General features: G+C 38.7%; 1 protein-coding gene across 1 annotated transcript in view; it reads right to left on the reverse strand.

The window, feature by feature from the left end:
- The window catches only part of SPMIP2 (sperm microtubule inner protein 2), a 63,676-nt gene that overhangs the window by 30,962 nt on the left and 13,249 nt on the right, over window positions 1-19,465 (reverse strand). The window contains exons 2-3 of the mRNA XM_054576098.1: window positions 15,395-15,627; window positions 4,195-4,253 (exon numbers count right to left, since the gene is read on the reverse strand). Of these exons, the coding sequence (XP_054432073.1) occupies window positions 4,195-4,253; window positions 15,395-15,627 (292 nt within the window). The remainder of the gene's footprint in view (window positions 1-4,194; window positions 4,254-15,394; window positions 15,628-19,465) is intronic.

Below are 19,465 nucleotides of genomic sequence, written 5' to 3' on the forward strand. Positions count from 1 at the left end.
TTTGTACTTTTTATTTCCTCCTGTTTTCTCTGATCTCTTACTAGTTAGATATTAGACTAAGTTAATTTTAATTGATTTTTGTATTTTCATACTTTTCCTCTTACTTTTTTCTGTCTCCTGGACTTTTTGTTCTACTTTTAGGAGAGTAACTTGGCTATACAATATGAGATGTCTAACCTCTGTTGAATCTCTATATTGATTGGTTTTAGCTAACAATATAATATGAATTTTAATTGATGCATTTAGCTACATTGTTTTAATGTACTTCATTTATTTAACTAATAGATAACATTTATTAATAGGTTGGCTTGATTTTGTCAGGATAGTTTCAGTTTAGTCTGTTGTTCTTGTGACCATTTCAGTTATCTTCTTGTTTCACTCTCCAAAGTGTCCTATTTTAGATGGTAAATAATATGCTCACACTATTTACTGAGTATTTAGTCTGTACCAAATGCTCTTCCAAGTACTATACATGTAACAGCAGATCTATACAACAACCCAGTGGAGTAGATTCTCTTACCATCATTTTAAAGGTAGGGAAACTGAGGCATAAATAGCTTAAGTAATTTGCCAAGGTATCACAGCTACTAGGCAATGAAGCTGGAAAGTTTGGCTTCTGAGCCCTTGCTCTTGATCTCTGTATAGGTACTGCTTCATAACTGCTTACAATCCGCTATTTGGAGGATATTAGGAATCGCTGCAAACACTTTTGGACTTCCTTTTAGCTAAGCCTTTGTGCATCTTGTATATTATTTCTTTGGGAAAGATAAATTCCTAGTGAAACTAGCTTTCTTGATTCAAGACTCTTCCAACTATGCCATACTGTGCACTTCTTGACAATGGTTGCTCGCTAACAAATCTTGTGATAATGCAAAGGCAGACAAGAAAGTAGACTGGGAGAGTTAACCCTCTAAAGAGAGCTATGTCTCTGTGACTCTCAAGCAAATGAAAAGTTAGGGAAGGCTGTAGTTAATTCTGACCTTTTAAGACTCATGTTGCTCTTTTCTTCTGTGGCTGACATCTGGTTAGGTTGTCTTTACCTTGGCGTTTAAGCCTCCTTGACACCCCCATAAAAGACAATCCTCTAATTGCCCTTTACTGTACTTCCAAAGTCAAAAGCACCGTGCACTTTGGCTCCATCATGCAGAAGACAAATATTCTTTAGTGTTGGTCATATTGACTCAAATCACCCTACTCTTCCTATGGTGCTTTTTCTGAGGCCACTGACAGTTTCCTCATATTTATTTGTTATTGTTTTCTTGGGTTTCCATTTTCTTATATTAAACCCTCTTTTTTAAAATTCTTCAATGACTTTTTATAACCTTCTATTGTCCTAAGGGCCCTACCATTGGATTCCTTTCTTCCTTCAGTGGCTCTTGTTCACCTCGTCCTCAGTGTGGGCAGGGTCCCCCAAGGCCTGCTCCCCATCTTTTCTCATCCTTCACTAATTGTATATCAGAATCACCTGGAGAGCCCTTTCAAAACATCCAAGCCCAGATCTCAACAAATATTAATGGAATCAGTCAACTTGGACTGAAATATTAGTTCTGTGACCCTTGGTCATGTAACTTGACCTCTGAAATCCAGTTAAGATGATGTTAAAATCTGCTTCATCACAGTATTGAATACATTCTAACCCCCCATCATTATAGCAATTTTTTTCTATGTATTTAAAACCCATGTTTCTTTGAAAACTCACTCAAATCCCTCTTTCTTCCCACAGCCCATAATCACTATTTATTTTGGCTTGTTTGCAAAACACAGAACTGAAAACTGAAGAAGGGCCTGTTAAAAGTGAAGTCGTCTCCTCGCTGATCTTCCTTCCACTGTTCTTGTCGCCTTTCAATTCATTCTCCACATAGCACTCAAATGTTCCACTGTTCTTACCAAAAAAACTGAATCATGATGCTTTTTTTGAATCTTCTAATAAATTCTCTTTGTCCCTAGAATAAAATCCAAATTCTTTAATCTGGACAGGACACAAGGTTCTAGAAAATCTAACCTTCATTTCGTGTTCTCCCATGGCTTTCTGTATTCTAGCTGCACTGGTCCTAATGTGAAACACCATTTCCTACTGCAGGGCCTTGTACATGCTGTTTCCTCTACCAGGAAAGAGCTTGCACTCACCTTTTCAAAGTCAGTGTGGTGAATACTTCTCTGATCATCAGTCCAAGTAGATGCCCCTAGTAAAATTTCTTTATACCCCATAAATGCCCTTTGTAATGAAATGTTTTATCATAAACGAGATGGAATAGGTAAGAATATAAACTTTTTCTTGATGTACCTCTTATATCATTTGATTTATTGCCATAGCATGAATTATATTTGTACTTAAAAAATTATTTAAAAGCATGAAGCACAGTATAATAGCCTTAAAAAGTCACTTAGTTGTTTACTGTCTCCCTCCTTCTCTAGAATACAAGTTCCAAGAAGGACATATACCAGGTCTGTTTTGTTCACCACTGTGGCCACAGAATCTAGCATTGCTTAAAACATAGGAAGTACTCAATTTAGCGAGTGATGGCTGCTAACTGAGAAGGGCAGAACATGAAAATTAATTGGGAGGCTAAGCACTAATCTTTTGCCCAGGAAAAAGAAGGCCTGCAATTGTACTTAGGCAATGCAAGGGAGTGGGGCACACCTGGGCCTGCCCTGTCAGAATCTTATTCAGGAGCATCTTCCCAGCCTTTTAAGCAGTTGGATGTGCTTAAAGTCTCTAGAGGGAGGTCGCACTTAGGTTACTGACACCTGAACTAGTTACAAGTAGGACCTGAGCCAGAGGCTACTGATGAGTCCAAGGGGTCATCAATACACTAAGATTTTTTTTTAACTTTTCTACTTATAATTTTTCTAGTTATAATTGCCTTCATTATTAATTTGTCACTCAACATATGCAACTTGGTTTTGTTATTTTTCTTCATTTATATCTGTATATATAAATACCCAATTTTCCAACTGAATCTATAATCTCCTAAATACAAGGTCTTTTTCAATAATGCTTTGAATCCTCGTGACCTGGTACAATCCATATCATATTCCCTAGAAATGAATGTTGCCAGTATTCTTTCATCCATGGGAAATGTTTCAAACTTCACTGTTTCTCAGATACTTTCTAGTAAGTTTTTTTAATGTTTAAATAAATGCAGCAAATATTCACACTTATCAATGCTTGTTGAAGTTTGATTTTCAGTAGCCTTTAATGCTTTGGGTGGGGATTGGAAATATTTGATAAGAGATTTGTAGGTAGATGCCTGCAATATTATCTGAACAAAGAAAGTGGGATCGTTTAATTAGAACATGTATTTTGCATGCAATAAATTGCAACTATTTCTCTATGGTTTTAAATGTAGGATATGCTTTATATATAAGATATAAGAATTGACCTGTGAGGTCTTTTTTGGTCCTAAGATTGTGTTGCAGTAACTAAAACTTTCAACATGGGGGTTGAGGGTCTCTCTTTTTGGTGCAGTTTATGTTGTGTAATATAGCAGAAAGAGAGTAAAATCCATTAATTTTGCACACACTAATGCTGTATCCTTCAACCATGAAAAATGAGGTGAAAATAGGCTCCAGAAGCCTTTGCTTCCAAACACCTGAGGCCAACAAAGACGTTACCAAATCTGCAGTCTTGTAAGAGCAGCGCTAGTTGTTCCCTTCCTTCTGAGGAATCTGAATTATATGTTACATCTAGATGACAAACCTAGATTTGCTCTTTTCCTGTAATTTAACATACCTTGAGCCAGACATGTTTAATTTAGGTTAGAGGCTGCCTTAAGACAGCGTGCATTCAAGGCATTGCGTGACTTCAGTAGGACTACGTTTATTAACTGAGATTACCCATTATGATGGTTTCTAGGCCAACAGCATGAAATGAGCTATTTTTTTAAACCAAAAACAATTACATTGTTGTTTTCCACAAAAAGAAGTATTTATATAGTTGAAGCTACCCTACTCACTCAGTTGCTATTCTTAATTGCTGCAGGCTGGTTTTCTTTTTCTCCCTTATAGTCTATGCTTGCTTTCCCCATTTTCTCCTCATAATTAAAGTCTATAGATAGTGGAAATTTTGTATTTATTAGTAATAAAGAAAGAAATAAAGTGGTAATATACTTAAAAGTTTTTTTTAAAAAATTATCTCTTTTACAAATTTAGGAAGGAAACTAATTAGTTAAAAATGTATTCATATGTGCTTACCATGGGTTTTGGTATCTGTGGCTTAGTTCATCAATAGCAGCTTGACTTAGTTCTTGATACTGTAAAAGGAAGAAAATTAATGTACCCTAATAAATAGGCACCAATGTGTCTAAGGGTCTACGTTCCTAATTGAAAGTGAAATCAGGGTGAGCAATTAAACAGAAAATGTTAAATTCAGTTAAAAAAAGGTGGTCTTTTGATTTTTTTCATTTATTTATCTATTTATATAAAAGTACTGCACCATTCAAATTCTTTGAATAAGTACAAATTCAAAGCAAATAACTAAAATCATGGCAATACCACCTGTGCTTTTGGGAAGAAAATAGAATCATCAGTTGTGTCATTTATATTTGGGCATAATTTTTCCTAAACAAAGTTAAATTTGCATTATAAAGATTTGCCTTATCAAAAGTATCTTTTATTTTTTCAGTTACAGTTTACATTCGATATTATTTTGTATTAACGTCAGGTGTACAGCATAGTGGCTGGACAGTCACATGCTTTATACAGTGTTCCCCCTGATTCTTCCAGTACCCACCTGGCATCATACGCACATACTGCAGTGTTACTGAGTCTATTCCCTGTGCTGTAGTTCATACCCCCTTGACTCTTTTGTAATGACCAATGTGTACTTCTTAATCCCTTGGCCTTGTTTACGCAGCCCCTCTACCCCCCTCCCCTCCAGCAAACATGAGTTTTGAATTGAGGGGAACAAAATACAGAAACTGAAATAAATATGACCCTATGCACTTTACTTTCTCTCAGTAAAAGGGCAGATGTTAAGTGGCAAGAAGAGTGTTGTCAGTGATCTCTGATCCCCTTTCTCTGTTTATGATTCCTATCTAAATAAACAGGCCTTCAAAACTACTATTTATCAGTTAGATTCAAACAGTTTAGTCCTTTTCGAGTTACCTCCATGGAATTAGAAAATGTGGTGGTAGTAACATACAGAAGAGTTAGGTTATACGTAGATAACTGTAGTAAAGTGTAGATCTGAAAACTCCTTTCAGAAAGCATAATTTGGAATATTGATAAATATTTGTTAGCTTAGAACCAGTTCTCACATAAAAAAATAATAATCTCTCATCCTCTGGTGTACACTGAAATTAACTATTTTCACTGACCTCTATATGCTGCCTCCCATTCCCCAGGAACTAGCCAATGGATGGCACATCTTATGAATAAGCATGGGGAATAGAAGTGTGAGATTTATACTGAAAAGGGTTTTGGTTTGCAATCATTTCTAAGTTTCCCATACCAGGGTGTGAAAACAATGATATGGATTATCAGATGTACTTCACTTCATTTTTGAAATGCATGTTTTTGTTTACATTGATATGGGATGCTATATTCGTACAAACTAGCAAAACCATATTATAATAATTTCAATGATGTAGTACTTTTAAAAATATCTTCCCTTTTTTCTCTTTTTCCCCCTCAAGCTTTGGTTTAGAATGACTTTTCTGATCAAATGCTTCAAAGTTACTTGCTCTAGAAAAACAGATCTATTTCCTTAAGTCATCTCCTCAGGGGGAAAGACCTGGATCCTTGATCCTTTCTCTTGAATGTCCACATATAGGATAAAGAAAGTGACAAATGGGATTTTAATGCAAGGTTGCATCACCATACCATAGAATATTTGAAAAATTATCATCTGTATATAATGGAAAGATCATGGTATAATTTTGTTTCTTCGACTGATTTCTAATACAGTGATTCCCTGAAAATTGACCTTATCGATTAACTTATAAATAATTTCATTATAAGCTTCTAGGCAAATTGTTTGGGATTTGAATAATCTTTTTGATCTCTGTTCACATTTTTAAGAACCAAAAATTGCATGTCCTTAATCTGGAAAGACTTTTCTTTGAAACAAAATAACAGATCCTCTCCCTCCATTTCTCCTATAGATATCAGCATATGATGTCATAAAACTTTTGTTATCTAAAATAAGCTGGCCCTTCTCTATCATAACATATTAATGAAATTCTTCATGGGGTTTTTTTTTTGAATAATCATGCTTACTGTGGTGTTAAATTTAGTGAAATTCAGAATTGAAAATATTTTTTCACTGGTCAGTTGTTTATAAGAGTAAATAAATAACTGATTCAAAAAAAAATTCAACATCTTCATAGAAACAGGTACCAATGATTGGTATATTCTCTATATTGAGGAAATTAGTGAAAATCTTTTATAGTAATTTGAATGTTTTCAACTAACAAAAATAATTGTAAACTCAAAATTGGATATTTCTTATTGAGCCATTTTTCAAAAAGTCTAGGCATTAATAAAAGGGAAATATCTGCTAACTACATTCAGATACCATGAATTAGGCACAATTTCTGGATGCTTAAAAATTGTTAAATTTGACTTAATTGCAGACATTTGTGGCGCATTCTAGTTAACAATTAAAATCATTGCTTTATACTTCACTTTTACTTTCAGACCCCCTCTAGTCTAGTCCTGACGTACTTAGCACATTTTCTGGGGACTGACCAGCGAGGAATCATTTTGCTTTGTTGCCGTACATGACTCAAGATGCTTTTCTTAATATATTCAATTTTGACTTTCCTTACTAGAAAGTACCACTTTCTGTCTCTATAACTATGAGGTCTTTCTCTCCAGTAGAATAAATACAATGGCAATGCATTTTAAGAATGCATAGACACTAGGGTTTCTCTTCTCCAACCTCCTCCTTGGTAACATAGAGTTCTTAGTACCAAACATTTGAGTGGAAAATCCCCTAAGGCTACCTTTTCTTATGCTAATAGATTTTTGCCTTCACTTGCCTCAATTTGCAAAATATTACTGTTAACCCCTTAGGTGTCTTTCTTCCCACAGCCTGTGAGAAGCATTCTCATTGTTGTAGCTGGATCACCAAGTTGCATAATGTTGTCTATTCTAGACTAGAACTATTGTAGGGAGCAAGGGGGCATAAAGGCCTTTGTGTAAATGGAGCATTTAAAGTATTCATTTTATATTCAGAGCATGAGTAGAAACAAAACAATTCTTTCTGAAAAATGTCAGTGTTTAAGGCATGGAGCCTGTGATGCATTTTTCTTATTAAAAAGCAAAAAGTGAACAATGTGGAGACTCATACTTCATTTTAGGATACATTATATATGAGCACCAATATGAATTATATTCTTGTCTCTCTCTGTTTTTAACTGCAGTGTTTTTAAATAATTTGAAAACATACATCGACTTTCACCAAATGACTAAACATTGGGCTTTGTGAATTTGTTGCTGGTGGCCCCGGTATCTCCGTTTTTTTTGCGGAGTATACAAATAATGAGCAACATATTCCATTGTGTTTCTAACATGCTTAGAATAATATAATTCAAAAGTCCATGAAGACAGGAAAATAGAGTATATACAGATATTAATGATCTTAGATCCCATTTATTGAGGCTTATTACACTAGATGCTATGCTAAGTGCTTTACACACAATCCATTTAACAGTCCTCTAAGGTATTATTATTACCATCCCTGCGGCAGGCAGAATTCCGTGCAGACCTCCTTCCCCCACAACCCCCAACCCCCGCCAAGATTCTCACTCCTTGGTATACACACTTTCTCCCAGGCATTGACCAAATACTAATCTAGGCACTGCTGTGAGGGATTTTGCTGATGCAATTAAGATCCAAAAATCAGTTGACTTTAAGAAAGGGAGATTATCCTCCGTGGACCTTACTTAACCAGGTGAGCTCCTAAAAGGATCCTGACTCCTATTGGCAAAGGGGATTTAAAGTGTGAGAGGGATTTGACTTGAAGGAGATTTTCTGTATCTAAAGATAGAAGAGGCTGTGCAGAAAGGAATGTGGGCAGCTTCTAGATGCTGAGAATGGCCCCTGGCTAACAGCCAGCAAGGAAATGCATCCTCAATCCTACAACCAAGAGGAACTGAAACCTGCCGCAACCACATGATGAGGAACTGAAATCTGCCACAACCACATGAACTTGGAAGAGACCTCTAGCCTCAGATGAGATCACAGCCATAGCTGAGACCTTTATTTTAGCCTGTGAGACCTGAGCAGAGAACCCGGCCATGCCTTCCCAGGATCTCTGACCTATAGAAATGTGAGCAAATAAATGGGTGTTGCTTTAAGCTGCTAAATTTGTGATAATTTGCTATGCCCAAAAGAAAACTAATACAATCCCCACTTTATAGATAGGAAAACTGAGACATAAAAACCAGTAGGCAGACTAGCATGCAAAGAGAGAAGGGGAAAATGAAGTTTTCAACTGGCTACTTTCATTTATAAGTCACATTCAATTTTTCATTAAGGCCACAAATACAGATTTACTCTGAAAAGCATTATGAATGCTGTTGCCTCCTTCATTCTGAGAGAAGGCAAATATCTATTATTTTCTCCCTGCACTACTCCAGGGACAGTAATGTTTTCCTTATTCATCTATTATGAATTATTATTATTCATAATAGTATTCCTGTAATTCAAGATACACTAGGATTTCTTTTTAAAGCAAGAGTAGGGCTCATTCTGTTGGGAATTGTTAGGATTTGTAATGAGTAACCAATCATTCGGTTATGAGTCCTTTATTTAGAGTTGGTTGATGATTCCTACCAGAGTCCGAAGTCTAAGCAGTTTCAACTATTCAAGCTCAGAAAAGCTAAACAGAGGCTTCCCACGTGTGCTCAGTGCACAGTTTCTAAAATATAATCAAGTGCCTGTTTTGCAACTGTTCTCACCCTTGGAGTTTTCCAATATATTGGCACTGTTGCTAATTCAAAGGTTAAAAAGTATGCTTCTTCCAAGTTAATTGTCCAGTTGGTTTCAAAATACAGAATTATGCTAGGGAAGGTAGTTCAGGCATTGTGAACAGTAATAGTAGAACTAAGTGTCAGCAAAAAAAATTAAATGGTAAATAGTTTCAAACAACTATCGAATAAGCTAAGAGTAGAATAGTTCTGAATCTAATACTCACTTAAAAATCCATTTCTCCCCTTCTGTTACCTGGTCTCTCAACAAAGACACTGTGTGAGAAAGGAAGCAAATTCAGTCCCTGTCTCCCATATTTATTGGTAATTGTCTATGCCATTCTAAGCACCAGGAGGTGTGGAGTTAATACTGTCAGTACAAGGTCAAATAAAACAGATCTCAGACCTCAAGTTTGCCTGAAGCCATTGGGAATGTGGCTGACATTGTGCAGTCTCACTGCTAACAATAGTTGCACTAAAAACTTTAACAATGCAAAAAAACAAAACAAAACAAACAAACACTTTCCTATGGATTCTTCCTCAACTGAGGGAATTCACATGAATTCCTACAGCACTTTAATTCAGTGCCATTTTCTTTGTGTCCAGAGACATAGCTGGGATGATATAGCAAGCGTCCCTTTATATTTAATAAATCATTTCCAATTTGCTCTGTTAAGATTACTTGATTTCCAAGGTCCAGTCCTGGGAAAAGAATGGGGATCTTCAGATTGCTAGTCTCATGTGCTGTGCAGTCTATGCATTTTTATCAACACAGCTGAGGTATTCTGGGAGCGTCGTATGTGAATCGTGGGGAAAAACTATAAGCCTAAACTTTTAATGATTTTAGAATTTTTCCTAAAGATCTTTAAAAGCCAGGATAAATGCCAGATTTAGAAAACAGATGTTCTGGTATTTTAGCCACCTGTGCTTAAGGATATTCAATCACGCCCAAGTTTCAAAATTCTTTGACAGTACATTTAAAGGAGCCTGACTATGGAGTCAAACCACAAGTTTATTATTCTACTGTATACAATTTTTTCATAGCTTTGAAACTCCCCATCACCATCAAATAATACTTGTTGAAAACCTGTGACATATGCTTAATTATTACCTGTAAGAAGTATAATTTTTTTAAAAGGTGATGTTTATATTTAGACACAGACTCAAGATGTTATGTTGAGATCTCCAACCCTTAATAACCGCTATGGTGTATTTTTAGCCTTCCTTAACTAAGGAATAAAAGCCCCCATTAGGTTCTAAAGAACACCGAGTTCCTTTTCCTTCTTCCTTTTTCATGTTTCTACATCCTAACAAAAGATATGAAAATTAGTATTTATTTTTTTCCAATTCACCAATAATTATCTATAAAGTAGCCTCAGGGAGAGAGGAGAAAGCCCTTGGTTTCGTTGAGGAGCCGCGCTGCCCGGCGGAACACGGGGGTGGCAGTGTCCCTAGCTACCCACGGAGGTGCTTCCCTTTCCAAACACATTACTCTCCACGGAGCTGCTTTGAACACAGTGCAGGGAGCACACAGCAGTGATGTATGCCTCCCTCGTCGCTACATGGTCTGTTAGAGAAAGGAAGCATCAGCCGTAAAATTTATTCACAGAAGTTCAGAGACAAGTAAAACTTTATAAGGAAATTACTTCCTTCTATTTATTTGAGGAATCTTATAGAGCCAAGTTTTGTGAAAAGGGAACAATATAACATCTGTGGATAAGGAGCTTAAAGGTATTGATACATTATTTACAAGAAGGAGGAAGATTATTTGTCCTCTTTAGCCAATGTTTCTCCTCCCTCACACATGGTCAGCATGTGGCATTCCATTACTGAAGGCTTCCGGCGGTATCAGAAAATGTACATACAGCACTTCAGGACAAAAGGTGCTAATTATTTATTTTTATATTAAACCACAAACCGTTAGAATGCAAATAACTCTGATAAGTATGAAGTGAGAACTGAACACATACCCACCTGGGGAGGAACAGCAACAACCCAAAGACATGTCTAATTTTAGAAAGGCTATTTTTTTTATATCGCTTGTATAACTTGGTTGAAAAAGGAAGCTTTATTATCTTTGAAACTTTTTTTTGTATTGATTACACTACCTGGAGACTAGGGGTGTGAGGCTCAATATTGGTGACTGTGATTCATCCAAATGAACCCAAAGGTAAATAAGAAAGGGTAAAAGACAGCCAGAAGTTCTGAAATATGTGATCAGTGGTCTACATACTAATCAACTCCACACTGGCAATATTTCTTTTTTTTCCAGGTGAATTTGAAAATTTTCCTGGACACAGTCATGTGAAGGTGAACAGTTTGGAAGGACACACAGGGTCAGGCCGGGATGAGGAAAGACAGTAAGTTTTGGTAGAAGTCCTCACTGTCTTCTCTGTTTTTTTCCCATAATGCCAAAGATTATATTTAATCATCTATTTTGAAACACTATAAAGTCTTTATTAAATATAAATTTTTAAAAATAACTCTTACTAAGCTACCTCTTATTATGTCAAATATGTGGATGATAACTACTAGGAATTCATTTTAATATTATAAATGAAACATACTGTGAGCAAGGAATGCAGACTGGGAAGCTGGGAGAAAATTGAGGGGACCGTGAAGAAAGGATGCATACCTTATTAGAGGAGGCAACTGGAACCAGCCCCAGCCAGACCTGGCCTTAAAGATAAACGATAACAAGACATTCTGACTTCCTTTCTGTCTCACACACACTGCACTCCTTCTAAGTCCTGAATTCACAGCCTGGGTTAAATTCCTGGCTCCAACATTTACCACCTCTGTGGTCTCAGGCAAGGAACCTCACCCATTAATACCTCAGTTTCCTCATCTGTAAAGTGGAAATAATCTGAGTACCTTCCTCACATAGTAAGTGCTCAGTCAATGGGAGCTCTTTTATGTTTACTCTCTCTATATAAATCACAGTGAGAAAATGCTGAAAAAACCAAATGTGGGTCCATTTATTCAACAGCCATCAAGAGACTCAATGTCTCATCAGAAGTCTGTTCAAATGTCCATAAAACTGTCACAAACAAGCCCTCTGTGTGTTGTAACAATGGAACTTGTACCCAATTATAAGTGAGGCAGAAGTTTCAAAGCCTCAAAGATTTTACTTTTATTATATTATACTATTCTACATATAAATATATTTATAGGTTCCCATAGCTCTCCTTAATACCATCTGTAGGTTTTTCAAGTTATTATACTGTATGATGATACAGCGGTTGTAATATATGTTATGATTAATTGACAGTATTTTCTTGGGCTCACACCTATGAAAAGTTAGTCATCAAGTCCAGGATAACATTGTTTCTGAGGGAAAATCGAATGACTTCCATCTTCTGGTCACCAGGTCAGAGTGCAGAAGCAGAAAGTGGGCATGAGGAAGCCAGCTGATACTGTCCAGATCTGGAGTAAAGAAAGGCCAGCAAAGAGGAGACATGCCCAGCTAAGCAGCAGTCAGAATTTGTCCTCAGTTTAGCATGCGGTTGAAACCAAAGGAATTGTTTTAACGGTCTCCATATATTCTTCCAGAAACAACACATAAAGTTTGGCAGAGACCAAATCCATTTTAAAAAAGAATGTACCGTTCTTAAATCGAGATAATAACAAAAGCAGTGATGTTTCCTGGCATATATCCACATATATCATTATGGCATTGTAACCCACATATGAGTGAATAGGAAATAGCTAAACACAAAAAGATCTAGAAGAGAAACCCGATATTGTGATTTGTACTGACCTTTGCTATGTGCGGAAATCTTTCACATGTCACTCAACCTGGAAGTTATTATTTTTCTACCCGAATCCAGATGATCTACGGATCCCCTCCCAAGGCCCCAAATAGGAGAGACCATCCCAGGTAGGAAGCAGCTGCTCCAGGCCTTCTACCATTTGTCTACTGGAGAGGCCTGAGCTCCCTTAGCTGCCAGCCTCATGCAAACCTGGGGCAGTAAATTAGGAAAAGTGTCTGTGCGGTCTATAAAAATCCACTAGGTAAAGGTTTGTGCTCAAAATCAAAGTTCCAGCAATTGCAGCGAGAGACACTGAGATGTCTCTGAGGTTAGACTGAAACCAAGTGCTGTCTTGACCGGGACTATTAAGGATACAGATGGTGGAAGGTGTGATAGAGGTCCACTAATGACAGGGAACCGGAGAGAGAACAGGACGTGGACTGAGACATTTCATTAACTGACCTCACAGGAGGGAGTTTACCAGCTCCTCTCATATGTTGCTTGTAATTAGGAGTTTGTTTTTATGCATGGAGTGTGTGTGTGTGTGTGTGTGTGCGCGCGCGCACGCGCACGCACATGTCAGCTCAAACATCAATTCAAGCCAAGTCTGACATGGGGTAGCTGCGTAAAGCACTGGGTTGATAAGGAATTCTAGTCTGAGGCTAGACCGAAGCACAGATATCGCCATCTGCCATATATGGGGTACCGAGAAGATCAGCAGCTTCCATGACAAAGCCCAGGCCTTCACATGGGAAAATTATGTCTGATTCTTTGCTAATATGCGTAGTCATTCTCAGTGAATCTTTTTGTTCTCATTATAAAGTTCTAAGTCCAAGAAACCCTTGAAGATATTGTTCGAGATTGTTACCCGACAGGTAAATCCTTGAAAATATCATTATCAAAATGGCACAGCCAAGAAAGTGCACAGATGAGAAACAGCAGCCCCTCCAGCTGTGTCAAGCCAGACCAGCTTCTGTGCGTGCCATGAGTTGGGAGAGAAAATCACTGTATGGCTCACACTCTGTCCCACGGGGGTTAAGAGGACAGAGTTGCCAAGCAGAGCAGTGACTTAAAGCCACCTGTGAAATAGGAATGAAAGAAATAGGATAAATACCTTCGTGGACGGCGAAGTTGTGGCTGACATCCCTTTTGGATTCAAAGACCTTTCATTTGAGCAGAAACTGTGTTTTTCAGTTAAAGTCAAAGAAGGAAGAGATGCTATAAGCACTCAAGATGGGCAGACAGATTGAGGACTTTGTACCGCAGCAGGGCATCGGCCACAGAGAAGCCACAAGGCAACGCAAGTTCTGGCCTCCTTTCAAACCAGCTGCCTTGCTCTGGGGCTGTACTCTCCCTGCTGGTGGCCGGTTTTGATATTTAATCAAATTTCTGATCTTCATCTTTAGTGCCTAAGTGGAACAAGGCACAGTTGAAGAACCTGAGCATTCATTCCGCTTCATTGGCACAAAGTGACACTAACCACAACCACAGTACTGATAACCGACACGAGCACCGTGTTGAGAGCTGAAATTTGGATATCAACCATGTGCAACGCATCATGCTTAGTGCTTTCCTTGCATTCTCATATTTAGTCCTCACAACAGAATAATAACGGTAAACACATAGGGTGCTTGATATGTGCCAGGCCCCATTCCCAGCACTTTTGCAAATACTAATTTGTTTAATGTTCACAACAGCCCAATATGGCAAATACCAAGATATGTCATCAAGAAACTGAAGCCCCCGAGGTTAAGGAAATTGCCTACGGCCACTCTCAGCTAGTAGGTGGCAGAACTAGGAAAGGAATTCAGAGATTTTAGGAAGGGAACCTAATACACCCTTCCATGGGAAAGAGGAGGGAGTGGAGACATGTGAATTTCCCAGCCCAGGGTCACAGAGGCAGACCAACCTCCGAGCCAGGGTTGGAACCCAGGTCTGTCCGATGTCAGAGACTGAGCTCTCAATTACTTCCCTGTGCTGTTGTACAGATTGGGCCAGAAAAAGGCTTTTCCTTTTGTTAACCTTTACCGAGTGAGGCTGTACTACCTTGCCTTAAGATTCAAGGAAATCAGTTAGTGCATAATTGACACACATTCCATTTTCAGAGAATGCAAAGGCCTGCCTGGAATAAAGTTTGAATTCTCAGATCTTACTTCTAAAATCACCTGTGCTGCCTTCCGTGACAGAGGCACCTGCAGGGTCTCATCCAGCATGCGCATCACCGAGAGAAGGGAGACAAGGTTTCTAAGGACCCGCCGGGTTACCCGATTCAGAGGCACTGTCCGCATGGTGGATTTTAGAGACCCGGGGCTTGTTTGTTAGCTCTGTGGGCGCTGCCCACCCAGCACAGCCCGCTTTCACACCACCCACTCGCAGAGCCGTGCCGGCAGGGGGCCGGGCGTGGACGTCGCAGCATAAATGTGGATTGAACGCATCCCCAAGCCAAACACCGATGCTTTCACGTTACCCGTGGCTTGGTTTTCTTCACACCGCTCCTGTCGCAGATTACGGGGCCTAAACGGGAAGGGCGGTAGCAAGTAAATTTCTCCACACATTTACTTTTCTGCAAAACTCAAATGCCATTATTTCCCCATGACAGAACAAGAACATGGTGTTTCCATAGGAACATGATGTTTCCTATGGAAGCAAACTCGGGAAGAATCCAAACCAGGAAGACTCCAATCATACAACAGTATACTATGAAGAACATAAATTTAAGAGCAATACCTTGATATGAAAGCCACTCTCAAGCCTTGTTTTGTTGATAAAATCATACTCCGGTATCCCCCAGCCAACTTCACCAACATACTCGTGTTTGTATTTTGCTGGTAAGCTTATGTGTGAGGCAGGCCTCCATAAATATCTGAGATCTCCAGTTTTCTCCAATGCTGGACGCTTCTCTCCTATATACGAGGTGTGCAGTTGAATTTTAGGTAAATGATCCTTTCTATAATCTGGGCCTTCAAAAGACAGAGAAAATACTTTAAAAAAAAAATCTCCACACTTTATTTGAAGATGCTTTTGTTATTTAATTAATTAATTAATTTTAATCCTCACCTAAGGATATGTTTATTGATTTTAGAGAGGGGGAGAGAGAGAAACATCCAGTGACAGAAACACTGATTGGTTGCCTCCTGTACGTGCCCTGGCTGGGGATCGAACCCACAACCCTGGTAAGGGCCCTGACCTAGGATTGAACACGCATGCTTTTGGTGAATGAGACAACCCTCCAACCAATTGAGTCACATAGCCAGAGCAAAGATGCTTTTGTTAGTTTAAATGGTAGAAATAATAACAGCTAATAATTACATGGCATTTACTGTGTTCTAGGTGCTCTTATAAGCCGTTTATATATGTTAATTCAATTAATCCTCACAATAACCAAGAGATAGGTAATATATTTTCCCCAGTTTGTAGGTGGGGAAATGAGGCACAGAAAGATTGGTTACTTGTCCAGAGTTACAGCTAATGAGCTCGTCATTCCCTGACAGTCTGTCCCACAAACTGAGCCTTTAATTGCCCCACTGAACTGCTTTGTTTATAGTCAGCTTACTACAGATGTATTTTATTCATTAAAAATGCTCACCGATGTCACCTGTGCAAGATGTAGGCCTTCAGACATGGGGGTGTTTCATGTAAATAGAGAAAATGTGAAATAAGAATTAGAAAATTCCCCAAATATATCAGAAGAAATTGGAAAATAGAGAAGACTTTCTGGTGATAAGGACAGCTCATAACAGGTAATGATAGAAGCAAGGGTATTTAATTGGTATTTTAAATGTAAGACATTAAACAAGAAGCAATCAATGAATTATGAAGTGGGTGAAACATGCACAAATAAGAGGAGGTCTGGGGAAAGATCACTGAAATAAACTGGTTGTTGAAAACTAATGATGTGCAAATATAAAAGGGAGCTAAGACTTTTGGGAAGAATGGTGCTGACTAAAAACAGACAATGAGATGCTATAGACCAAAGGAAGAACTTCATGCCCATTATTAAAATGGACCAAAAACCTCAGAGTCAGAAGCTTCTTTGGTCACGTGGTCTGTCCCCTGGGCCCCTGCTGGCCTGTGGATCAGGGAGCTCAGTGTTTGCAGAGAGCACAGCTGCACCAGGGCTCTGTCCGGGTACTCCGGTGGCATGGACAATGCAGTAACAAGTCTGTGCTTGGAAAAGTGATCTACGCTTTCCACAGAGGTCGAAAGCATGAGAAATTGTTCTTCATGCACATGATTTTGGCAGATGTTTCCACAGCTTCCTAGTCTTCATTGCTCCCCATGATGCATTGAGTATTCACTGTGGCTCATTTCCCTTGATGAACACATCGTGGCTTCGATTTTATTTGCTTCAGGTATTCACTTGTGCATCGTTACTTTGGTAAAGTATAGAATGACCAGAGCATGAAAATCTCTTTTCTCTCTCAATATGACAGGTGTTGAGGTTGCCCCTACAAAACTCTTGTCTTAAGGAAATTTTTGCAATCTCCTCTAAACAGGAAGAAATACAGAAAAAACTGTGTTAGTCTGGCTGGGATTTGTGTATGTTTAGGCCAGTACTTTTCGAAATGTTTCATCAAACGCTGCTCCCATGAGTGTACCTAAAAATGTATGTGTGCGGGGGTAGGGGCATGGCTGTGGGTGCTGCATAGTCAAATATGTTTGGAAACACTGTTTGCTACATTTGTCTTTCAGATATTCCCAGAATATGAAAGTATATTAAAACTTTTGAGAAATCCCATGGTAAATAAATCTGTTTACATTTATGTCATCTACAGTTTTTCAAATATTTAAACATGCCACATTTTTCTCTACTGGGTCATGGGGTCATGTGTGTGAATTTTACAGACAACAACAGATTTGGGGAAATATTGATCCTGTGTGTAATATTTCTGTTATTATTAAAATTTTGTCATCATCAGATTCTGTTACAAGTATTAGAGCAGATACACAGTTATTTCCTTAGTTAGTCCACTCTGTGGACTGCAGTAAGTTTTTTAAGAGAGCCGTTCCTTGACAGCTAAGTTAAAAGCACTGAGCTTTAGTGTAAAGTGAAAACCGCACACACTATGCCAGCCAAAAGTGTGTGTCAGGGGTGGGATTTTGGGGTGGCTCCAATCAAAGTTCTCCATGGTTTTAGTCAAGTCACTGGACTTTTCTAGACCATCGCTTCTTCATCTGCACTTTAGAAAGAAAGTGATGCGATGAGCATGACGTAGGAGATCCCTGGGAAGACCCTGCACCGGCCATGCAACCGACTCAGGCATCTGCCTGTGCTGCAAAGGTAGCTGGAGGCCGGGGGCTGAGGTGGGCCCCACATTCACGGCAGGTCTATGGCCAGCCCAGCGTCACCTAACTGAAAGACTCACATATCACTACCCGGCCAGCAACACGCAGAAATGTGGTTTGCCTCATGAGACAGTTCCCTGGGTGTTTGGCTTTAAATGGCCCGCCTTCCCTCTCCCAAACCTCATCCTCAGCGCCCAGACTCTATGCTGGATCTGATTCCCTGCTTAAAAGTAAAACTTCCCATTCATGTTCAGTCTATGTTCTCTTTATTTTTCCTTTAACAATTATCTCTGTTCTACTACTATTGTTATACCCCTTGGTGTGTTCTTAGTTTTTGTTTGTTTGTTTGTTTTTTGGTTTTTCACCCTATGGCAACTATTGTTGGATCTTTCATCCTCTTCCCGAAAACTCTAGCCCTCATTTTGCCAACAGCTGCTGGGTTAATAAAACCATCGCCTGCTCATCTTCTCTGGAGTTCTCTTTCATGTCCAAGCACCAACTCTGGTGGGATCATCTGCAGCTGTAATGCTTAAATAGAAATGCCCAGCGCTGCTCAATCAGCCCTAATGCCTCACGTGCCATGATAGCTGGGAAGGGGATGTGCTTCCATTAAAATGGGCGCCAGGCTTCATGGTTCCACATCCTTCCACCTTCCTGCCCTGGAAAAACTGCAGTTTCAAGGACGGTAGGAAGATCCTACTTCTCCTCTCCCCTGTGTGCATGCCCAACATTACTTGTTCATTAGTGTCTGAAATTCTAAAGTTACAGTTAAGAATGTGGTTTTGAAGGTAAACTATTGTGGGTTCAAATGCTGGCTTTGTCTTGTGTTGGCTTTGTGATCAAGGGAAAAATTATCCAGCTCCTGAATTTTAGGTTCCTTCTCTGTAAAATGGGAAAAGTGATGCCTGTCTTGCAGCTTTGTCAGAAGGAAAGGAGAAAATTTTATTTAAAGAATTGCTTAGTTGAGAACCTGGCACATGATATACAGCTAATATTATTAGTAGTATCTTTTCCCCTTTCCTGTTGGTATTTTTTAATTTGATGCTTTGTCTCACCTATTAAATTTTAAAATATACATATTTTAGGAGATTTCACTAATGAAAGATTTACTCATTATTGTGTGTAAGCTTCATTTCCTTTTCTGAGAGCTCCTCTAGATTAGAGGTTGGCAAACTTCTCCTGTAAAGGACCAAAACGTAAACGTATTTGATTATGCAGCCATATAGACTCTGTCTCAACTACTCAGCGCCTCCGCTTCAGGGTCAAAATAGTCATTGACCATAATGTAAACACATGAGCATGGCTGTGTTGCAATAAAACTTAATGAGATTTCATGTAATTTTCACTGAAATTGTAATTTTGTGTAATTTTCATGTATTTTACAAAGAAGCATTATTCCTCTTTTGCTTCCCCACCCCGACCACTTTCATTCTCTGTTTATAAGCACCCCCCCCACAAAAAAAAACAGGTGGCAGGACCCGATTGGTCCAGGAGCCATAGTTTGCCAACCTC

The sequence above is a fragment of the Pteronotus mesoamericanus genome, unplaced genomic scaffold (genome assembly GCF_021234165.1).
Source record: "Pteronotus mesoamericanus isolate MK-2021 breed Mesoamerican mustached bat unplaced genomic scaffold, CSHL_Meso_final contig_32, whole genome shotgun sequence".
Classification (NCBI taxonomy): Eukaryota; Metazoa; Chordata; class Mammalia; order Chiroptera; family Mormoopidae; genus Pteronotus; species Pteronotus mesoamericanus.